At 44.6% G+C, this 18,775-nt stretch overlaps 1 protein-coding gene across 5 annotated transcripts in view; it reads left to right on the forward strand.

The window, feature by feature from the left end:
• The window catches only part of RNF213 (ring finger protein 213), a 55,721-nt gene extending 36,962 nt beyond the window's left edge, over positions 1 to 18,759 (forward strand). For 4 of the 5 annotated variants that reach the window (XM_082326875.1, XM_082326876.1, XM_082326874.1 and 1 more), the window contains 29 exons: positions 214 to 426; positions 811 to 992; positions 1,775 to 1,895; positions 2,006 to 2,106; positions 2,378 to 2,557; positions 3,094 to 3,257; positions 3,353 to 3,455; positions 4,172 to 4,286; positions 4,691 to 4,901; positions 5,902 to 6,092; positions 6,407 to 6,535; positions 7,329 to 7,439; positions 7,683 to 7,925; positions 8,602 to 8,683; positions 9,310 to 9,344; positions 9,673 to 9,767; positions 10,531 to 10,690; positions 11,019 to 11,199; positions 12,022 to 12,116; positions 12,703 to 12,954; positions 13,276 to 13,408; positions 14,076 to 14,159; positions 15,079 to 15,259; positions 15,384 to 15,585; positions 15,733 to 15,810; positions 16,155 to 16,352; positions 17,167 to 17,256; positions 17,363 to 17,541; positions 18,084 to 18,759. In XM_082326875.1, the coding sequence (XP_082183001.1) occupies positions 214 to 426; positions 811 to 992; positions 1,775 to 1,895; positions 2,006 to 2,106; positions 2,378 to 2,557; positions 3,094 to 3,257; positions 3,353 to 3,455; positions 4,172 to 4,286; positions 4,691 to 4,901; positions 5,902 to 6,092; positions 6,407 to 6,535; positions 7,329 to 7,439; positions 7,683 to 7,925; positions 8,602 to 8,683; positions 9,310 to 9,344; positions 9,673 to 9,767; positions 10,531 to 10,690; positions 11,019 to 11,199; positions 12,022 to 12,116; positions 12,703 to 12,954; positions 13,276 to 13,408; positions 14,076 to 14,159; positions 15,079 to 15,259; positions 15,384 to 15,585; positions 15,733 to 15,810; positions 16,155 to 16,352; positions 17,167 to 17,256; positions 17,363 to 17,541; positions 18,084 to 18,237 (4,263 nt within the window). In that variant the 3' untranslated portion in view covers positions 18,238 to 18,759. Of the gene's footprint in view, positions 1 to 213; positions 427 to 810; positions 993 to 1,774; positions 1,896 to 2,005; positions 2,107 to 2,377; positions 2,558 to 3,093; positions 3,258 to 3,352; positions 3,456 to 4,171; positions 4,287 to 4,690; positions 4,902 to 5,901; positions 6,093 to 6,406; positions 6,536 to 7,328; positions 7,440 to 7,682; positions 7,926 to 8,601; positions 8,684 to 9,309; positions 9,345 to 9,672; positions 9,768 to 10,530; positions 10,691 to 11,018; positions 11,200 to 12,021; positions 12,117 to 12,702; positions 12,955 to 13,275; positions 13,409 to 14,075; positions 14,160 to 15,078; positions 15,260 to 15,383; positions 15,586 to 15,732; positions 15,811 to 16,154; positions 16,353 to 17,166; positions 17,257 to 17,362; positions 17,542 to 18,083 lie in introns of those variants that run through there. The other variant, XR_014229742.1, reaches the window with a different exon arrangement.
• The last annotated feature ends 16 nt before the right edge of the window (positions 18,760 to 18,775 follow it).

Consider the following 18,775-nt stretch of genomic DNA (forward strand, 5'->3'; position numbering starts at 1 on the left):
CATTTGACACTGAATGGTTGCTGAAATTGCTGAGACCTTACTCAGAAAAGCACTTCCATAGCAGCACCTATAAAAATTGACACATCATTTAAGGCTATCTTTGTAAAGTACTGATTCTCTTCTTTCAGAGGATTTTGCCAGGATTTCCAGTACAAAATGAATTATGAAAGTTCTTTTTTTAATTTTGATTCTAACTTTCTTCTAAACTTTCAGTGCCTGCGAATTGCGTTCTTATCCTGCATAGAGGAATGGAAGGCAACATCTCCCAGAAGAGAGGAGACGGTGCCATCCTTGCCTTGGGTCCACCTTGGATACAATCAGTTCAAGAGCCGCCTGCAGAACTTCTCTAGGATCCTGGCTGTACACCCCCGTGTGGTTGACTACCTTATTAACCAGGATGGATACGAAATACCACATTCAGAGATGGTAGAGTCTCTACCAGACATTTTCTGATCCTTAACCCTAGCAGAGAGCTCTGTCTTCACTGAATTAGCTAGTGTTCAGTCTCCTTTTGATTTCAGCAACAGTGAAGTGGGAAGCACAAACTCAGTCAGGATGCTCAGTATTAGGAATAATCTGCTATGTTATCATTGTTACTAGCAGGATTTAAAACAGTTTGCCCTGCTTTTGCATCAGTTAATAGGATGTGCTAATGATCCGAGCTATGAGTGTGAGAATTCCAGAGCTTAAGATAATCAAGTAGAACATTGTTCAGTAGAACACATGCTATAGCAAACCAAATTGAGAGCCCAAGGTTCATAAATAATTCTGAAATGCAACTGTTGTGTTACACCCTGTGTGCGTATCCAGGTTTTAGATGTGTTAGCTGCAATGATATGTGCTGAAGAGCTGGAGAATCAAGTGCAGACAGCCCATCCAGAGATCTGGCTGCAGAAAGTGAAGAATCTTCGTATGCCTATTGAATTTATTTGTAAAGAGAAGGATTTACAGAGGAGTGGGAGTCGGTGCCATCAGCTGCTAAAAGAACTTGAGTATGTACCACAGATCTGCTCACACTTGGTCTTTTGCCTTGCTGTTAATAAGAATATTAGTACAGGCTGAAAGCTGCTCTGATGCTGCTTTTCTCAGATGAAGAGTTTGCAGACTTTTCTAGGTTCCTACTAGGCTCAATTACATACCAAGCGTTGAGAACCAGATTTTTTTTTTTTTTCCTCATCTCATGTACATTCTCCCTCTAAATCTGGCAGTATCATCCAGTGCATTCCAGCTGGGTTCAGGGGTTATTTAAAATGCTCATTAGGTTCCCGTTAACTAGCAATGTCTCCCCACTTCATTCCATGTGTATAAAGACTGTGAGAGATGGGGAACTTCGTTGCATCTAAGACTGAGTCTTGTCTCTTGGAAGACAAGCCCAGAGCGCTACCCCGGTTTCTCACAGACCTTGTTTAGTTTAACCGAAATGAAGGAAGTGTAGTTAATTGATATTTTTTTTTTTTAGTTACTTACTATGGTATAGAAGTTAGAGGTGTGAGAAGGTCTTTGCAGTGGTCTTAATTCTGCTGCAGTGCTGCCTAGAGGACAGGCTCCTATGCCATAAGCTCCCTGTGTTAGGTGCTGTTACGTGTTTTGTCCTTGACAAAAAGCAGGGCTCATAACCAAAAGGGTAAGGCAAGAAGTAGCATGAGAAGTACACAAGTGCTGTAGTGGTGAGCACGAAAAGCAGTGAGATCATTGGAATGACCTGATACTGCCCTTCCATTCATGCTCTCAGCTCATAATTGTACTTTTTGAAATCACGCTTTCCTTCCTACAGAGTCTGCTGGAACCGGGTTTTCTCCATGTCTCTGTTTGTAGAACACGTGTTGTTTGGCATCAACACTCTGATGCCGGAATTTGAGAATTTAGTGCAAAAATATACTTTGCTTCTTGCCAAGGTAAGCAAAGATGTGATTTCACCTCTTCCCTGTTTGCTTCTGCTGATTATGTGAATTTTTGTCTCGGGTATTAGAGCTGAGTCATTTAGCTTTGTCCTTTTCCTCTGCAGTGTTTTCAGCACGATTCGGACATGAAGACTCATCCAACTTTTGTTGCAGTGATGAAAGTACTGTGCCATTGTAAGGAGGAAGTCAGCAACAGGCTCTTCAGGTAGTGACGTTGAGACAAGTCGTAGGGTCCAGTAGGAATATTGCCTATGTTGCCAGCATGTTTCTGGGTGTAAGGCAGAGCTGCATACGATGTAATGAAAGGCAAATGAAGAGCAATAACTTCCATTTTATTCTGCACCCTGAAGCTAAGTGGTTAGCCAACAGGTCTTACATTATCTCTTCTTGGTCTAGTTGCAGATGAATATCTTATTAAAGGCATTTGGTAAGACAATATGGAAGCAATTGTGTTCATTACTGTGTCTGAATTACAGATATGATCTGAAGCCATGTCCGTTATGCATAGGAGAGCTGAAGGATCCAGTCTGCCTGCCTTGCTACCATGTGTTCTGTCAGAAGTGCATCAGAATGTGGCTAGTACCAGCACAGATGCATTGTCCATACTGCAGAGTTGCCTTGGAGGATGTTAATTTAGATGTCTCCGTGGAACTCAGGTATTCCACCCTGTCCAAGCTGGAAGCGTTGCAGCAGGGCCAGTTGTGTGAGGAAATTCTGATTTGTACCTCTGAAGCTGTCAACACGAGCAGAATGGGTGGAGGGAACTCTGCTCTGCTCTTTCTGGAACCAGAACAGGTCCTGTCCATTTTCTGTTGATTGTTTCAAAAGAAGGGAAGAAGTTGCCTTGGCCCCTTTAGGAAAACGGTAGTTACAAACCCCTGTAAAGCTAAAGCACGGTCAGTGACTGAATCAAATGAGGGAACTGCTTGTCACCTTGGATTGCCTTGTGATAGCTTAGCAAAAAACGCTCAGTAAATGTATCTGGCATCACATTGCCACTTGTGATCTTAGTTGTCGATGTGATACAGCCTTTGCAGACAATACTACTGAAGTGTTGCACAAATCCAGCCTTTTGGAAAGCTGGAAAAGTATCTCACCTTGGTGACTTTTGCCTGTGTCTGCTTTGCTTCATCCGTTATTTAAGTGGTTCTGTATTTGAACATTGTCCTAATGCTTTTTACCCTTCCCCTAGAGATGCCATAGCAAGAAATGCCCTGTTCCGGCAGAGATGCAATAATTTCTTCATAGATGTGGTCACTACCATGTGCTTCAAGGACAATGAACCCCCTGAGGCAGAGGTGATTCAAGAGCTCCTTAACCTGCTATTTGTTCACAGAAGCCTCGTGGAAGGCTCAGGTGAGCTCCCTTCATCCTGATGCTCAGCCTCATGGAGCCGATTCTCTTGCCACTTTCTCTCACCTGCCAAACTTTTCTTTTTCTTATCTCCACAGATCACCCTGCTATCTACACAAAATTTCTGTCCCCATTTAACGATGAAGTGGATGAAACTCCCATCATCCGCTCAGTAATGCTGAAGCTCCTCTTGAAGTACAGGTGAGCACAGCCAGACAATTGATGGATGTTACACTAGGGGGTGGTTCAGCTTTGTTTTTCATGATCTCATCAAACCAATCTGATTGTTCTCCGCACTTCCATGCTATTCATTCAATTTGAATCATTACAGGTGAAATTCATCCTGTGCCTTTGTATTAGTTATGCAACTCGGCTGGCTTGCATGTAGCTTGTGTTGAAGTATCTGACCAGTCTGTGCCAAGGTTTACCTAGCTAGTCTTAACCTAAACCTGTGCGGAACGTGGGTGGCTTGGGTAACCTAAAGATAGCTGAGTAATTGATACACTCTAGATCAGCAAAGCAATACTCCTCATCCACAAACATTTCATCAAGAACGAGCTTTTGTATGCTTACACAGACCTCTCCGTTCACACTAGCTCCTCCAGCCTCCCTTTGCAGTCAGTGCACAGAAAGCCATTTCTCCAGTGTGATCAGATAAATCAGATGCCTAAAATAGATCAGATGACTTATGCTCTAGCAATGCTAATTTGGCATTGTTGATGGTAAAAGCCTAGCTCAGAGTGTGAAGTTAGATGACATCTGGCAAAAGATGGCACAATTGCTTTTCCATCTTCCCGATGGATCCAGAGTGGCCCCCACCTGTCACATGGACACAACTAGTAGTTCGATCGTGATTTAGAACATTAGTAGCCGTTGGGATTGCAGTAGTGGTAACGGGGTGTTTCTCTCTCCTGTAGCTTCAATGAAGTGAAAAATGATGTGCAACACTACCTGTCCCAGGTGGAGCACAACAAGATCCTAGAGGAAAATGATAAAAAAGAACTCTACTTGCTTTTTGTCAACTGCTTGGAGGTAAGAGTGCTGGATAGGTAAGAGTTGGGCAATAAAACTGTTGCAGGAATAAAAAAGTCAAGAATAGAAATTCTTCTGCAATTTTAGGCAAGTTTCTTGGGTGCATAACTAGCTGCCCAACTAAAAAGCCCAAAAGGAAGATGATATCAAATCACCTGGTCAGAAACTGCTTTCCAGTAACTAGCCTTGCTTTCCGAAGTAAGGCTCGTGCGTGTTTGCAGCATTACATAGGAGTGCAGCAAGCAGGGGGAGCTAATGGCATTGGGGTGGGGGATGCTGTGAGATACGTGAAAGTTTAATGTCCTTACTCCAGTGTGGATGCATTGGAGGTATGAAGTACCAATGCACAGGGCATCTGATTCAAGTGGCTCTGCCACTCATGCAATATTCTGGCCCATCTTTAGGACTCTATGTGTGAGAAGTCTGAGGGCAGCCTTGGATATGAGCATATAAACTCTCTGTCTGAAGAGAGAGGCTTTCCAGAGAACTATCTTCCAAAGAACAGGCAAGAAGCTCCTCAGGAATCATCCGTTGAGTATCTGCAGGCAGTAGCCAAGGTTCGCTTGTACCTGAGTAAGGCTGCAGAGCTGCTCTTTGACTTGCATGAGCACACAGGTAAGTCTAATTATTCTGCTACCAAATGGAAATGCTGTATACAGAGCAAAGTCGCCACAGGAGATGGGCTGGACACAGTCAATGCACCTGCGCTGTGCTAGAGCTTGTTTTGACGTATGGCCAAGAACAAGTGCATCAGCTTTTTTCTTTTCTCTTCCATTAGGAGTGTCAGTCATTATTTGTCCTCTTTACCATGTATTAGAAGTGCTCTATAACTAGTAGCAAGGCCAGTGACCCCTAGGGTGTAGTTACATAGTGGTTATGCATTTGGAAGGAGATTTATTTTATCCTCCAGATGCTAACAATGAAATTTTATTTAGGACCAACTAAATTGAACTTTAATGAATAAATGAATAAAGCATAAATGATGCTTCAGATACCTGACTGCTGTAAGGCTTATTGTTTTATATGAATTAAGAGCTCTGCACAGCTAAAATGGATGAAGGGATACTTCAAAAAAAAAAAGTAAAAGAAGTTTTAAGCTGATTTGCTGACCCAATAAAGGAGAACAGTGTGTGGAGAGCCTCAGGTACTTACACAGTCCATGAAGCATCAAAATGCAGTAACGTAACTAATTCCAAGGGACTTCAGTGTCCAGCCCTTCCATCGAGGATGTCAGGCTAGCAAAATGCATCCTAGGAGATCGTTCTTAGGGAGCACCATCACCTTGGCACTTGAGACGATGGAAAGCCATTATTGAGCAAGATGGAAGAGCTCTGAGAATGATCTGCCAGTAAATGGGAAAACTTGTCCCTGAGAGAAGGAAATGGAAGCAGAGTATGTCATCCTCTGTCGAAGAAATGGATCGTTGTCTGAAATCCAGCTGAGGAAACGCTCTAGATAAGCTTCTGAGGAAGAGAGGGCTCTCAAGTGCTCCTGTGTAATTAGTCAGTCCTAGTAAAAGGAGCTTGGTGCTACAGCTAGTTCTGACAGAAAAGTTTTACAAAGTAAGATGCGGGTTTGCCTTTTTTTTTTTTTTTTTTTCTTTTTTCCCCTCCAGAGCAAGACCAGGTAGAGGAGAAGCAGCGTTACCTGGCAAATGTGAGGGTGTTCTGTAGCCTCGCCAAGAATGACTGGCATCGTGTTTACCTAGTCCGGAAAATTGCTAGTCAGTATGGGATGGAATTTGCTCAGAAGCTTGTCACAGAGGCACAGTTTAAGTGGGTGTTCCCAGTGGAAATTCTGCAGCAGGTAAAGAAGAGGTGTTTCCTTGGAGATGGCTCTGGTCTCCTCTTAGTCTTCAGTTTTTGCTGCTTTGGGGTGTTTCTACTGTTGCGTGGCTCGGGGGGACTCGCCACAGTGGGAGTGGTTGTGAAGATGACTTATCCTCACTCCCTGTTGAATGGAGTCTGTTATGGCAGTGAGAAGTTATTTGGGTTGCCATGCCTGCATGCTGTCTCTGCGAAGGCTGAAATGCCACAGTTCTTGGGAGGAAGAGGAAATTCTGCCTTGTCCAATGGCTGGTTAATGTCCACAGTGCTTACCACGGGCTTTTGCCTTTGTAGGTGCAGAACAGCCAGTCTAATCACATCGATCGTTACCTGGCATGTGGCGAGAATTACAGAGTCCTGCGTGATGCTGTGGGGAAAGCCATGATCGAGTGTAAGACTGAGGGTCTTCTAGAGGCAGAGAAGGTAGGGCACGTTCTCCTTACCGTAATCCTGTTGTGGGTTCTGGATGTTCCTGTTGGCAGTGTCTCTTCCAGTGGAGATGCCTGGGTTGCCTTTGCTTGAAAGTTACTGTGGCTTATGCTGGCAGACACCCATATGTTTGCTTTACTTTCTCACCCATGTTCTAGCATGCATAACTCTGAGGTTATTTCTGTTGGTTGCCTCATCTTGCTTTTCTCTCCTTGTAATCTATCGCAGCAGTTTGTTTTACAGTACGCAAATACAGGCACCTTGTAGCCAACTGACTGGAGCGTAGGCAGATAGTCAGAGAAGCTTTATGCCCCCTGCCTGCCCATATCTGCCTAGCCTTGTGTCTTGCCACGCAAGGTGATTTCTGTGTAATTGTAACCTTTTTCCAATGTGTATTTTGTATATGAAAATCTTCAGGAAGAAGTTTGCAAACAATGTGCCTTTGAATGTCTCTGTTCCATCTATTATACACTGGTTGAGATTTTTTTTTTTTTTTCACTTGCGTGTTGATTTGAAGGTAGGCATGTACACGTTGCTGCCTAGTAAGGTTGCAATTCCGACTGGGTGTTAGAAGAATAAAATACTTGAGAGTTTTCTGATGGAAACCCCTCAGATCAGATTGAGGGCTGTGAGATTGCTAATTTATTACCCCCCTTCATGTGTGGGGAGAGCTTTACCACAGACCTGCTGAAGCCTGTCTATCAGGTAATCAGCTAAAACCTTGCCAGACTTCAGCTGTGACAGCTATAGCCTCTTCTCCGCCATATCATCAGTTCTTCTTTTCTAGGCACCTAGCAGCTCCCCAGCTGTACAATCTGTCCATCTGCTCCTGGCTATTTTCAGAGAGGTCACTGCCCTGTATGGAGTTGGTGACTCAAGTCTTCATCCCAAACAGCAGGTAAGATACTTCACTTTGGAAGCTCGTGACAAACGTGCTTCATTGATAAGGATGAATGAGATTTAAATCATTGGTGGAAGAGCCTTTTGTTCTTCTGCCCCAAATACAGTTATGTCCTGATCAGAGCAGACTGAAAATGTTTTCAAAGCAGGGGCAACACAGCATGGGCAGCAGCTGATAGTCCTCTTTGGTTTGGTGGGCAATATCATGCTGGTTTTATTTCTTTTAAATATGTGCTTTCAGCAAACAGATGCTATGATTAAGTTCATCCAGAGCTCCCAAGTCCTGAATTCTTCAGAGCTGCAGCACTTTGCAGCTTCTCTTGTGATGAATGCGCTGCCATCTCTGAGAGTGGATCCTCAAAGCTTCAGCCACAACGCAGCACTAATCGAAATGGCTGTTCATACCGCAGCCGTCCTGCTGTGCGGGCAGAACCCCGTCCTGCAGCCCCTGAGGAATCTGGCATTCCGTCCGCACACCATGGAGGTAAAGAGGTTCAGCTCAGATGGCAGTTCAGCGTATTGCTAGTTCTTTTGTGTGTCTGCTGGATCCTCTATAACCTAACCTTTCTTAACATCAGAAGCACCAACTTACTGTTTTAGCTGCGAGTTACCCATGTATGATTATTTCAGTGTTGTTGGGATTAATTAGCACAATGGCAAGCTCTGGACTGGTACCTTTTCAAGGTACCTCTGCATCCTGAGCAGTATCAGGTAAATACTTTTGCTGATATTTGAGTGAGCAAGTCTGAAAGCAGTTGGCAGGTCATACTGTGGAGACCTGCGTGCTCTAGAGGATGATGGCTCATGGAGCCCTAGGCTGAGTCAGGGTGGGGAGGGATCTGCTGCTCTGCTTCTGGCTATCCAAGGCCTAAGGAAATGTGCTGGTCCACACCAGGGTATGTCAGGCCACCCGAAGAGGAATCCAGTTCAGGATGTCTAGAGAGTGCACACGCAAGGCTTAACAATATCGACAGTTCTAAATCCACAGAGTGGATTTTCAAAGGTAGAATTTCAATATGTGCATGTACATCATCTGCATGAGCTCTGCTTTCAGATGTCTCTTGTTTCCCATCATGACTAAAGAACCAGTGAGCAACTGCTACAGGAAAGAACTGATTTATATATTAATTTGTCACCTTTTTTTTCTTTTTCCTCCTTAGCACTCTTTTCTGCCTACAATGCCAGAAGATATAATGGCTCAGGCAAGGGCCTGGGAAGGAGTGGCCACTCTGCGCTGGTACAGTAAGTGCTCCTGACTGGCTGGGAAAGAAATTGAAGGATAATCCTTGGTCTTTGAATGAACCTGTTCCACTTGTGAGGACAGACAAAATCCTCTTCTCAGCATGAGTTATCCTTTGTAAATTAAGATTTGTAGCTATGGTTTATGTGGGTAATGCACCAAAGTGCATCAAGCTTCTGTTTAGTCTCAAGCTTATAGCTGTTTACAGAGTTGGAGAGTGCAGAAGACCTGCCGTGTTACTTCTGGCAGTGCTAAAGTGGTGTGAGCAGAAGAGGAGCACTTTGCCACCTTCCTGGCCAGCTTTCAGTTCTCTGCTTTCTGCAGTAGGATCTTACCACAGACTAGGAATCCAGGGGTGGGAGCGTTCATGCTTACCAACCCGTTTGGTACTCAGTCACAGAATCTCAGACCTCCATTCCTTGTTTCTCAAGGAGAGAAGGACTGAAAACTTCCTCTGGTTCCTATGTGGGTCTGTCACTCCTTTGAGTTTTGGGACTGTCAGTGCTTTTGATTAGATCTTGAAGCATATTTCTTGCTCCCAGATAATGGTCCCTATGAAAGGGAATAACATGGGCTTCCTAAATGTCTTGCATGTAATATTGTCCCATTTGTTTCTCTTTCTTGATAGTATGTCCAAATGGCCACCCCTGCACTGTAGGAGAGGTAAGAATTTGAGACTGGTGGGTTTTTAAGTAGGTGGTGTTTTCAACAATAAACTGCTTTATTTTGTTGACTGGTTTTAATGTTCTGTTGCACAGTGGTTCATTTTCTAAACTCTATATTATCAATCATTTTGCCATTGTAACATAAAATTTAGAATAGCTCTAACACAGCTTATACCATAAATCTAGGAAATGAGAGGTGGAGGTCCTTTGCCCAGTAGCAGTTTTCAAATTAACCAGTTACAGCTTGGATTTTTGTTTCATTTTCTTTCTCTGCTGGAGAGGCTCTTAACTCTGGAATTCAGTGTTCTCATTTTGCTTTTTGCTAGTGTGGCCGCCCTATGGAAACTAGCCGCTGTCTCGACTGTGGTGCTCAAGTTGGAGGGCAATACCATAGACCAGTGCCTGGCTTTCAGGAATTACAGTATGTTTTGATTCATTAACCTTTTCAGTGCTAAATGTCATAATACTTGCCTGTCACGCTTTCGGGGCAAAAGGTACCAACGACTTCATGCTGCTGCCTGAAAGGTGGCATGTGGGATTCCCTGTTAGCTCGGACATGGGCCTCTGAGGGGAAGAGGCTCAGCTGTTAGGGGTGCTGGTATAACTCTGACTTTGCAGAAATTGCCTTAACGTAAGATCTTGTCAAGCTGCTGGTTCTAGGGGTTTTTATCTCCCTGCTCATCCAGGCTGATATAGGTTATGTGGTTCTACACCAACATATAGTATTAGGAAACCTTTTCTTAAATGCATCAGCATGACTGCAGAACTTCTACTAGAGCTCTGGTAACTATAACTTGTGCTCCCTCCTCCTCGATTCTCTGGATGAGCACTTAGAGTCCTTGTGTGAGAATGTTAGAGTTGCTAATTCTAACAGCAGTGGTTTCTTGTCTATCCAGCACGGAGTTGGCTTATCTTGCTCTACAGGGTTGGATGTTGCCTCTCTCATAGAAAACCTATGAAGAGGAGATGTCCAAGGAAGAGTAATCAGCCAGCAAAACCAAACAAATTGGCTTATTTGTGTACAAAACTTACTAGAAGTCCTCATTCCCCTGTAGCACTTTTAATTGGCAGCTTTTGTGGCATTCAAAGAACTTATGGATCAAAAAGGCATTAATGGGTATCAAAGACATCTCTTCTGTGGTTTTCTCAAGGCAAAAAAATACTATGTATACACTTTCCAACAGGAGTACTGAAGACAGAACTCAAACTGGCCACATACTTGGAGATGTACAACACAGAAAAACAAAGGGAGTGTCTGATCGGGTCATGTCCCCAGTTGTCTTCGTTCTGATACGCATGCTCACCCACTTGACAATGTTGCTGGGAGCCGCAAAAGATCCTCAGGTATCTTCCAGTAATAGTTCCAAGTGGCCACATGAAATGTAGCGAAACCTTTGTATGATGCTGGTCCTTTTCGTCATATTGCCAAGTAACTAGGGCAGTCTTTCAATATGCAAGACCCAAAATCACTTCCCTCCTTGCCCAGGAGTGATTTTGGTTCCTTCGTGCACTTGCACGCACGCATATATACACATACCTGCCTTTATTTGTTCAAGCGGTAGGAATCCTATAGGACAGAGCTGACTTTCTGATAAGACTGTAGTTCTGCATGCCTTGTGCTTGAACCGGACGTTATTGGCTGTGCTCATTCTTGCCTTTTGTTGCTCTTTAGTCGTTGCAAAGGATTATCAAGCCACCGGTGCACGACTCAGTGAATTTCCTGCAGCAGCATATTCAGGAGGACTTGGCACAGCTGACAAAAATTTTGGGGAAGAGTGTGGATGAGACTATCAACATCCTTCATCTTGTCCTCGGCAGCCTTCTCAAGGACCCCCATCAGCACCCAGGCCAGTGTAAGGAAAACCACCTGCCATATCACATCTGCAAGCTCTATCGGCATTTTAAGGGCAGCAGTTATTTAGCTTCTTTGCTAATAGACCATTTCCAACAGGCAGTAGCTAAGCTGATGAGGAAGATCCAGAAATTCGAGGCTTTTTTCTTGCTGTAGGGAGTGAAGAATTTTTGGCTGTTCGCTTCTCTTTCAGTCAAGCACGTGGAGTTTGCAAGGTTTGGTGCATAATTCTGAAAAGGAATTATTGAATAAATAACCTCGTGACACATTGACAGAGCTTTCAGCTCACAAGCAGAGGTACTACTCAAAGCACAGTAGCTCGTGCTGTGTATAATCTATGCTGCCCCCTAAATGACTACCAAGAAGCTATTTGGGAGAAAAGGGATGGCAGAGTATGGTTCACAGTAGAATCTGGAGTTCAAGTTGACATGAGTCATTGTGTCGTAGAGGGATTTATATGTAATAGCTATATTTTTAGTGTGACAGCACAAATCCGTATTGTGTATTTTTAGTGTGACAGCACAAATCAGACCTTGGACAACTTGTTTAACCTTTCTGGGATTATGAATGACTTGTATGAATGTTCACAACATTCAAATGAACGACTGGACTGAAGCGTCTGAACACCTGCAGTCACTGTGTGCTGTTTGGGATGACACTCTCCAGCTAGACTACGATACTCGTTTAGCTTATAGGACCTCTGTAATAGCCCTTGGCTCATCATGCTAACTTGCAAGGATGTCACGTCTGGAAGCCTAGGGAATCTGTGCTTTCTTTTAACTGAAACATTGCAAATGTAAGAGATGAAATATTCCTGTTGCAGGGCCAGTTCAGTTTGATGATGTGCTTTCCACCAAAGTGAAGAGAAATGAATGGGAAAAAATTGTTGCAAGCACAATTATTGCTCCTGAATTGGAGGTGAGAAATTTGCTGTATAAAATTTCGGTAGCTGGGCAGTTTCAAATCCACTTATTTGGAAATCTGACCTGCTGTAATATCTGTGCTACACTTTTCACCTAGCTATTCCTAAAGCCAAGCCATCTATGACACAACTGCAGGTTAGCTTTCATTCGTAAGGGTCAGCCAACTTTATTCTACCTATGGAATGAGTATCTGAGACTAGAGTTGTGCTATGATGATTTTGTATAGCTGGAAAAGCAGAAATATCTTAGCTCAGTTGAAAGCATTTGTCCAAGTGAGTATGTGGTTGCCCCAAATGAATCCTGTCTGCCTTTTTTTTTTTTCTTTTTTTTTCCTCACCATATACATCATTTCAAGAATGGAAGCCTGCAAGCTGGATGAGAACAAAGAATATCTTTATGGTATAAACAGCTGTCTTGCAGTATGTGTTTTACATGCCTTCCCTAGGAGTTCAGCTTCTGCTTTGATATATTTCTTTGTCAATTGGTCATCAAGCTATTAGGGAAATAGACTCTAGTGGAGGTTTAACATGGCAGGACGCTGCCAATTCTGATTAAATTTTTTTTTTTTTTTTTTAATGCAGGATTTGGATAAAAACCTTCTGAAGTTAAATAGACAAATACAAGAGGATGAGAGAATTTCTTCCAATCCAATAGTGAAAATAGTGTATGGCGACCCGGTCACTTTCCTGTCCCAGCTGCCAAAGGACAGTCACATACATCATTCCAAGATGTGGAGCTGCCGAAAGAGGATTTCAGTGGAGAACCTGGGCCATGTAGTCCAGCAAAAAAATGCCAAGGACACTGTCCCTCTCCTTTGGAAGTTTCTGCAGAAGGTGGGTGTGACACGAGGGTGAGAGACTGCAATGTTCAGAGATCAGTTCACAGAATCACAGACGGGTTGAGGTTGGAAGGAACCTCTGGAGGTCATCTGGTCCAGCCCCCTGCCCAGGCAGGGTCGCCTAGAGCCAGTTGCCCAGGACCAAACCACTGTTTGATTATACAGCGTCTTTATTCTCAAAACTTTGTATAATCTTAAGAACTGCACGTGTAAAATATTTTTTTCTTTTAAATATTTAAAAAGTGATTCCATAAAAGTATTCAAAACTGGTTTGTCCAAGGATGACCTTACTCATAGGCCCCCTTTCCTCTTCCAGGAAACAGAACTGAGGCTGGTTAAATTCTTACCAGAGATTCTGGCTCTGCAGAGAGACTTGGTGAGGCGATTTCAGAACACTGCTGATGTCAAGCACTGCTCGATCAGAGACTTCCTCAACGAACCCCTCACTGGTGAGAAGACTGTGCCAAAACTGTAATTAGTGAAACAAAAAGCGCTGGATAGTCCCGTTGAAAGTGGAAGCGAAAACTTCTCTTGAGCTTGCAATCTTAAGCCCTCGTATTTTCCTTTTAACTCCCATCCAAATGAATTGGAGACCTTAACCCTGGAGTTATGCTTGGAAAAGTCATCAGACGGCTTTAAAGAGAATTAAGCACAGGAAGATAGTTCACAAGGGCTGGGGACTCTGCTCAGAGATAGGCAAGACAAATCCCTGAATGCAGCAGTGGGTATAGGTGGAATAAATGTCCTTCCCTTCCATTCATGAGCAGCATACAGACACTTTCTGACAACTCCTTCAATTGTACGTAAGTACAAGTACTTATGTTTTTAAGTACTTATGGAAAAGTACTTAAAGGTTGTGCAGAATCAGACCAAGGATCCATCCAGCCTTGTAGCCTGTGCCAATAGCAGACAGTAATGGCAGAATATAAACAAACAGAGCAAATGACTCCATTTGACACCATTAGAAAACTGTTTAATGTCTATTTAGTCTCTCTTGATCTGTTTGAGCAGTTGCCTAGAGCTCAGTGCTGTGCTTTGAAAATTCTTGTGTTACGGAGTTTCACGGTGTTGCCAGTAAAAGGCGTTTCAAGGATTCGTCTTTCTGTTATTCCTCAGATGTGATGAGGGACCTGTTACAGAGGAGAGTGAAAGTGTTTCTGTCTGTTTGGAACAAGCTAAGAAGCTCGCTGGACACCCATGGTGAGTATCTTTCTGTCCCAGCACTGTTTTGAGAGTGATGGAAGCCAGAGCTTGCCAGCTGTCAGGCAATGCTCCTCTACTGCTACCCTTCGAGAATTCAGGTTCCTCCCATCAGTGATGCTGAGACATATCCTCAAAACTGACCTCAGCCATTGTCCTGGTTTTGGCTGGGATAGAGTTAATTTTCTTCCTAGTAGCTGCTATAGTGCTGTGTTTTGGATTTGGGGTGAGAATAATGTTGATGACGCACTGATGTTTTAGTTACTGCTGAGCAGGGCTTGCACAGCGTCAAGGCCTTTTCCTGCTTCTCATACTGCCCTGCCAGCGAGGAGGCTGGGGGGCACAAGGAGCTGGGAGGGGGCACGGCTGGGACAGCTGACCCCAACTGGCCAAAGGGCTGTCCCACACCGTATGGCGTCATGCTCAGTATATAAACTGGGGGAAAGCTGGCCGAGGGTCCGCTGCTCAGGAACTGGCTGGCATCGGTGAGCGGGTGGTGAGCAATTGCACTGTGCATCACTGATTTATATATTCTTTTAACATTATTATTATTTTCCCTTCCTTTTCTGTCCTATTAAATTGCCTTTATCTCAACCCATAAGTTTTACCTTTTTTTCCTGTTCTCTCCCCATCCCACTGTGGGGGGAGTGAGCAAACGGGTGTGTGGTGTTTAGCCACCTGCCAGGTTAAACCACAACAACCATTAAAGGTTTAAGAATGGTGCAAATGGAAGAATTTGTTTCCCTCTCATAGTATTCTCACCTGAACTTGCTCCCTTTAGCGCTTATAAGTAATGGAAAGAGCGCTGCTTTTTTCAGGTTCTGTACTTTCTCCTGACCTGGGTCAGCTCAGGAGTGGCTTGCTCGTCGTGGGCTGGCTCTGGACCACCTCAAGCAGTCTTCTCTGCTTTTTCTTTCAGGGGAAATTAAGCTTCCTAAAGGCTACTGTGATGCTGACCTGACCCTGGACAGCAAACTTGAGGTCCTTCTGCCACGTCGACAGGGGCTGGGCCTCTGCTCCACAGCCTTAGCCAGTTATCTCATTAGTCTGCACAACGACTTTATCCACTCAGTGAACAAACACATCAAGGAAGATGATAGGTACGTTGCTATTCCAGCTAGGCATTTTCTGGGGCTCTCTTGTATTACCTGCTATCACGCAGTCAGCTTTCCCTGCTTCATAAAGGCTTCTTGCTCTAAATGGAGACTGCTTTCTCCTCTGCAGGTACCTGATCAGTCCATCAGAAGTGGCTGACCTGCACTTGATCAGTTATGAGGTTGAGAGAGACCTGATTCCTCTGATCTTGTCCAACTGCCAGTACAGCATGGAGAAAGGAGGGGAGACGTTGCAGGACTTTGATCTGGAGAGGATCCAGCAGCAAGTCATCAGCAAGTTCCTGCAGGGGAAACCACTCATCACCCTAACGGTAGGAGAAGGCAGCTAGCTACATTTTCTGCAGACAACTTCTTGGCTGATGGTGGAGCCCTGCAGTGTTTGCTGCAGTCAGGCATGCACTGTAGCAGGGTGAGCAATGTTAGCAAAGCTTTACAACCATGGGTTTCTCTCCTGACAGGGAATACCTACCCTCGTGTACAGACATGATCGGAATTACGAGCAGCTGTTTAATGATGTCAGGAATAAGCTGGATCAGGTGGGTTTCTGCACTGGAGGAAACAAGGCAAGCGTGTGACCCCTGACATCCCAAGAAATGCTAGGCTTGTCTTCTGTCACTTGCCTTGTTCATCTGCTCTGAAGGCTTCTCTGCTAATCTCTCGGCATGCCTTGAATATGTACAAACTGGCCTTCTTTTGTCAGTCAGGATTTACAAAGGAAAGGGATGTAGTTAAGCATTTTCAGTTTCCTAAATCTGGGGCTCTGCTGTCTTCCATGACTTTAGCAGCTTGAGCAGCAATAAGGAATAATAATAAGCAATAATAATAATAATAATCAATAAGGAACTAATATTAGCAACTGCTTTGACTTCATGGTTTTCAGAGTGCTCTCCCCAGTTCTGTGATGAACATGATCAGTGGGGAACTACAGTCTTACAGTGATGTCTGTGATGCCCTGTCCATCACTGAAATTACCTTGGGATTCCTGGCCATGGCTGGAGAGAATGCCGAAATGCTTCTGACTGACTACATAGAAGAAGTTCTGCAGATGGGTGATCAGACAAACCCTCATGTACTGCAGGTGAGTCCTGAGGGCAAAGCTTTTATTCTTACAGGATAAAATCTGCACTGGTTTATACTAAATCCAGCCAACCTGATCTCCAAGCCCAGCAAAAGTTCAGCTTGAAAAGGTATGTGGTAGAATTCCCTCCCCGCCATATTCAACAGCGGGGGGGAACAATTTTCACTTCCCCTGCAACCAGTGCTTGCAAGGTGGCAGCATCTAATAGCTTGTGATGCTCAGCAGGTTCTTGCAAAACCCTACAGAAAGGTGAGGTGCGGGATATGCAGAAGGTTGAACTCTTCTCTGCAGATCCAAGCTCTTCTGTCAGCACCAGGAAGGAGAATTCTCCGTTGAGTGTCAGCATAATTAGTTGCAATGCTAAAACTGAGAAAAGGGTGAACTTTCAATTATGAGTCAGCTTTCAGTGACACTGGCTTGCCTGGTGCTGAGCAGGATTGAAAATATCCCTTTACCTCTGAAAAGTGGTGATTGATAGGGGAAGGTTTTATCTCCTAAAGACGTGTGAAAAGAGGCCCTTTACTGACAGGGGCAAAGGCACTATGTTATGACAAGTCTGTGTGACTTAGCCCTATCACTTTCTCACTCCCTTTCATGATACCAAAAAGATGGATTATTGGAGGCAAAATGGGGAAGAGGGAGAGAGCAGCCTATTGCAGATGGGCTTCTGCACCCAGGTTAAAAGGGCTTGATGAACTCCCTGCGGTTGTGCTCCTCTGCAGTTTTGACCTGCATGGGCAGGGCAGGGTGTGGACAGGTTCCTAAATACATCCCTCACATCCAGGTTCACTCCATCTACGTGTTTTTCTTTCAGGCCCTTAGACGATGCCACCTAAAGCACAACATAGCCCTATGGCAACTTCTCTCTACCCACAAATCTGAGCAGCTTCTGCGCCTCAAAAGGGTAAGGTACACTGATAACTTCTCATCAGCTGTTTCCTCTTCTCTAAATGAAGTTGTTCAAATGTGTACGGTTGGTTGTTTATTTTTTCCCCTCACTGCATTTTTAGGATCCTTTTGTAGACATCAGTACAGTGTACAAAGATGAGCTCACTCCAGAGATTGCCAAGCTCCTCAACACCTTCCTTGTCCACTCAAGGCTGGAAACCTTTCTGCAGGAGCTCCATGAAATGATCGTCCTGAAGCTGAGACGCGTCCGAGCTGCAGATGAATTCAGACCCACATGGAGGTAACAGATTTATGCAGCCCAAACCAACCCACTGTTGCTGTTGTTAACCAACTTAAGCTTCTCTGCTTCTGAAAACGCATGCGATGGCAACGGTTCCCTTGGCAAATGACTGCCCTGCTGGACACAAAGCACAACCATCAACGTTGAGAATATGCAGCTAGTTCTAAGACACGCTGCCTGATTCTGGCACGTGTGACTCCTCTTCATCTTACACAAGCTATTTTGGGAACACTGCTGGAGTATACCAGGAGCTGCTGCTCGTGAGCACTAAAGCTAAGCACAAGCACTTCTGCAGTCACTCAGCTGAGCACACTCAGCTTGGCCCTTGACAGCTTGGTTCTGACCTGGAGCCTCTCATTTCTGGGTTCTTTAGCCTCTCTCTAAATCTGACTGGCTGTTTAATCCTTCTCATTACAAAATACACGTGTTACAACTCTGTATACTTAATGCTGGCGCATTCCTACCACACAAAATACTATGTGGCATTTGTAGTTTGCCATACACCATCTATTAATACTACTTTTGCTCTTTTTTTTTTCCAGCCTGAAGGAATCGCTCATTCCTTATCTTGATGCCAAAGACTCCGAGTTAGCTACAGAGCTGCAAGAGATGTTCCCAGATGAGATTCTTCTCTCGCACGCCACTGCTACGTGGAAAGCAGCTGCTCTCTTCAAAAGAGAGCATAGGGAAAGCTAGGACCGCTAGCCTTCCTCATGCACAGGGCATTTTAGTGCCACAAACACAGGGTGTTGGCGAGCTTCTGGAAGCTTAGGGCGTTGGGGTTTGAGGGTTGTTTTTTTTACTAACTTTACCCAAAAGTGTGATGCAAAGATTAGGTGCTTTCATGCCTCAGAAGGATGGTGGAGAAGCAGAAAGCTGCACGGATGAGCAGAGACTTTTGAAGGCATGATGAACCAAACACAACCCCAAAGCCACCTGATGAAGGATTTTTTTTAAAAAAAGCAGCGTTCCCTCGTGCTGGGAATTCTTGCAATCTGCATTTCTCTTGCCTCCTCCTCCCGGCTGCCCCTTCCTTGCCGCTCCGGTACCGAAGCTGGGAGGCTGCCCTTGCAGCACCACTGAAGAACTGGAACCGAGCTGGAAAAAAAACCCAAACCCCCGCAGGACGCCGCTCACTTCGCTGCCTCCACTTCTCGCCGTGGGCTGCGGCAGGGCCGCCCCCACCCCGCCGTGCCCGGTGCTCGCTGCCGCGTTGTTCCCGGGCCGGGGCCCC

Source organism: Platalea leucorodia (genome assembly GCF_965183815.1).
Source record: "Platalea leucorodia genome assembly, chromosome: 14".
Taxonomy (NCBI): Eukaryota; Metazoa; Chordata; class Aves; order Pelecaniformes; family Threskiornithidae; genus Platalea; species Platalea leucorodia.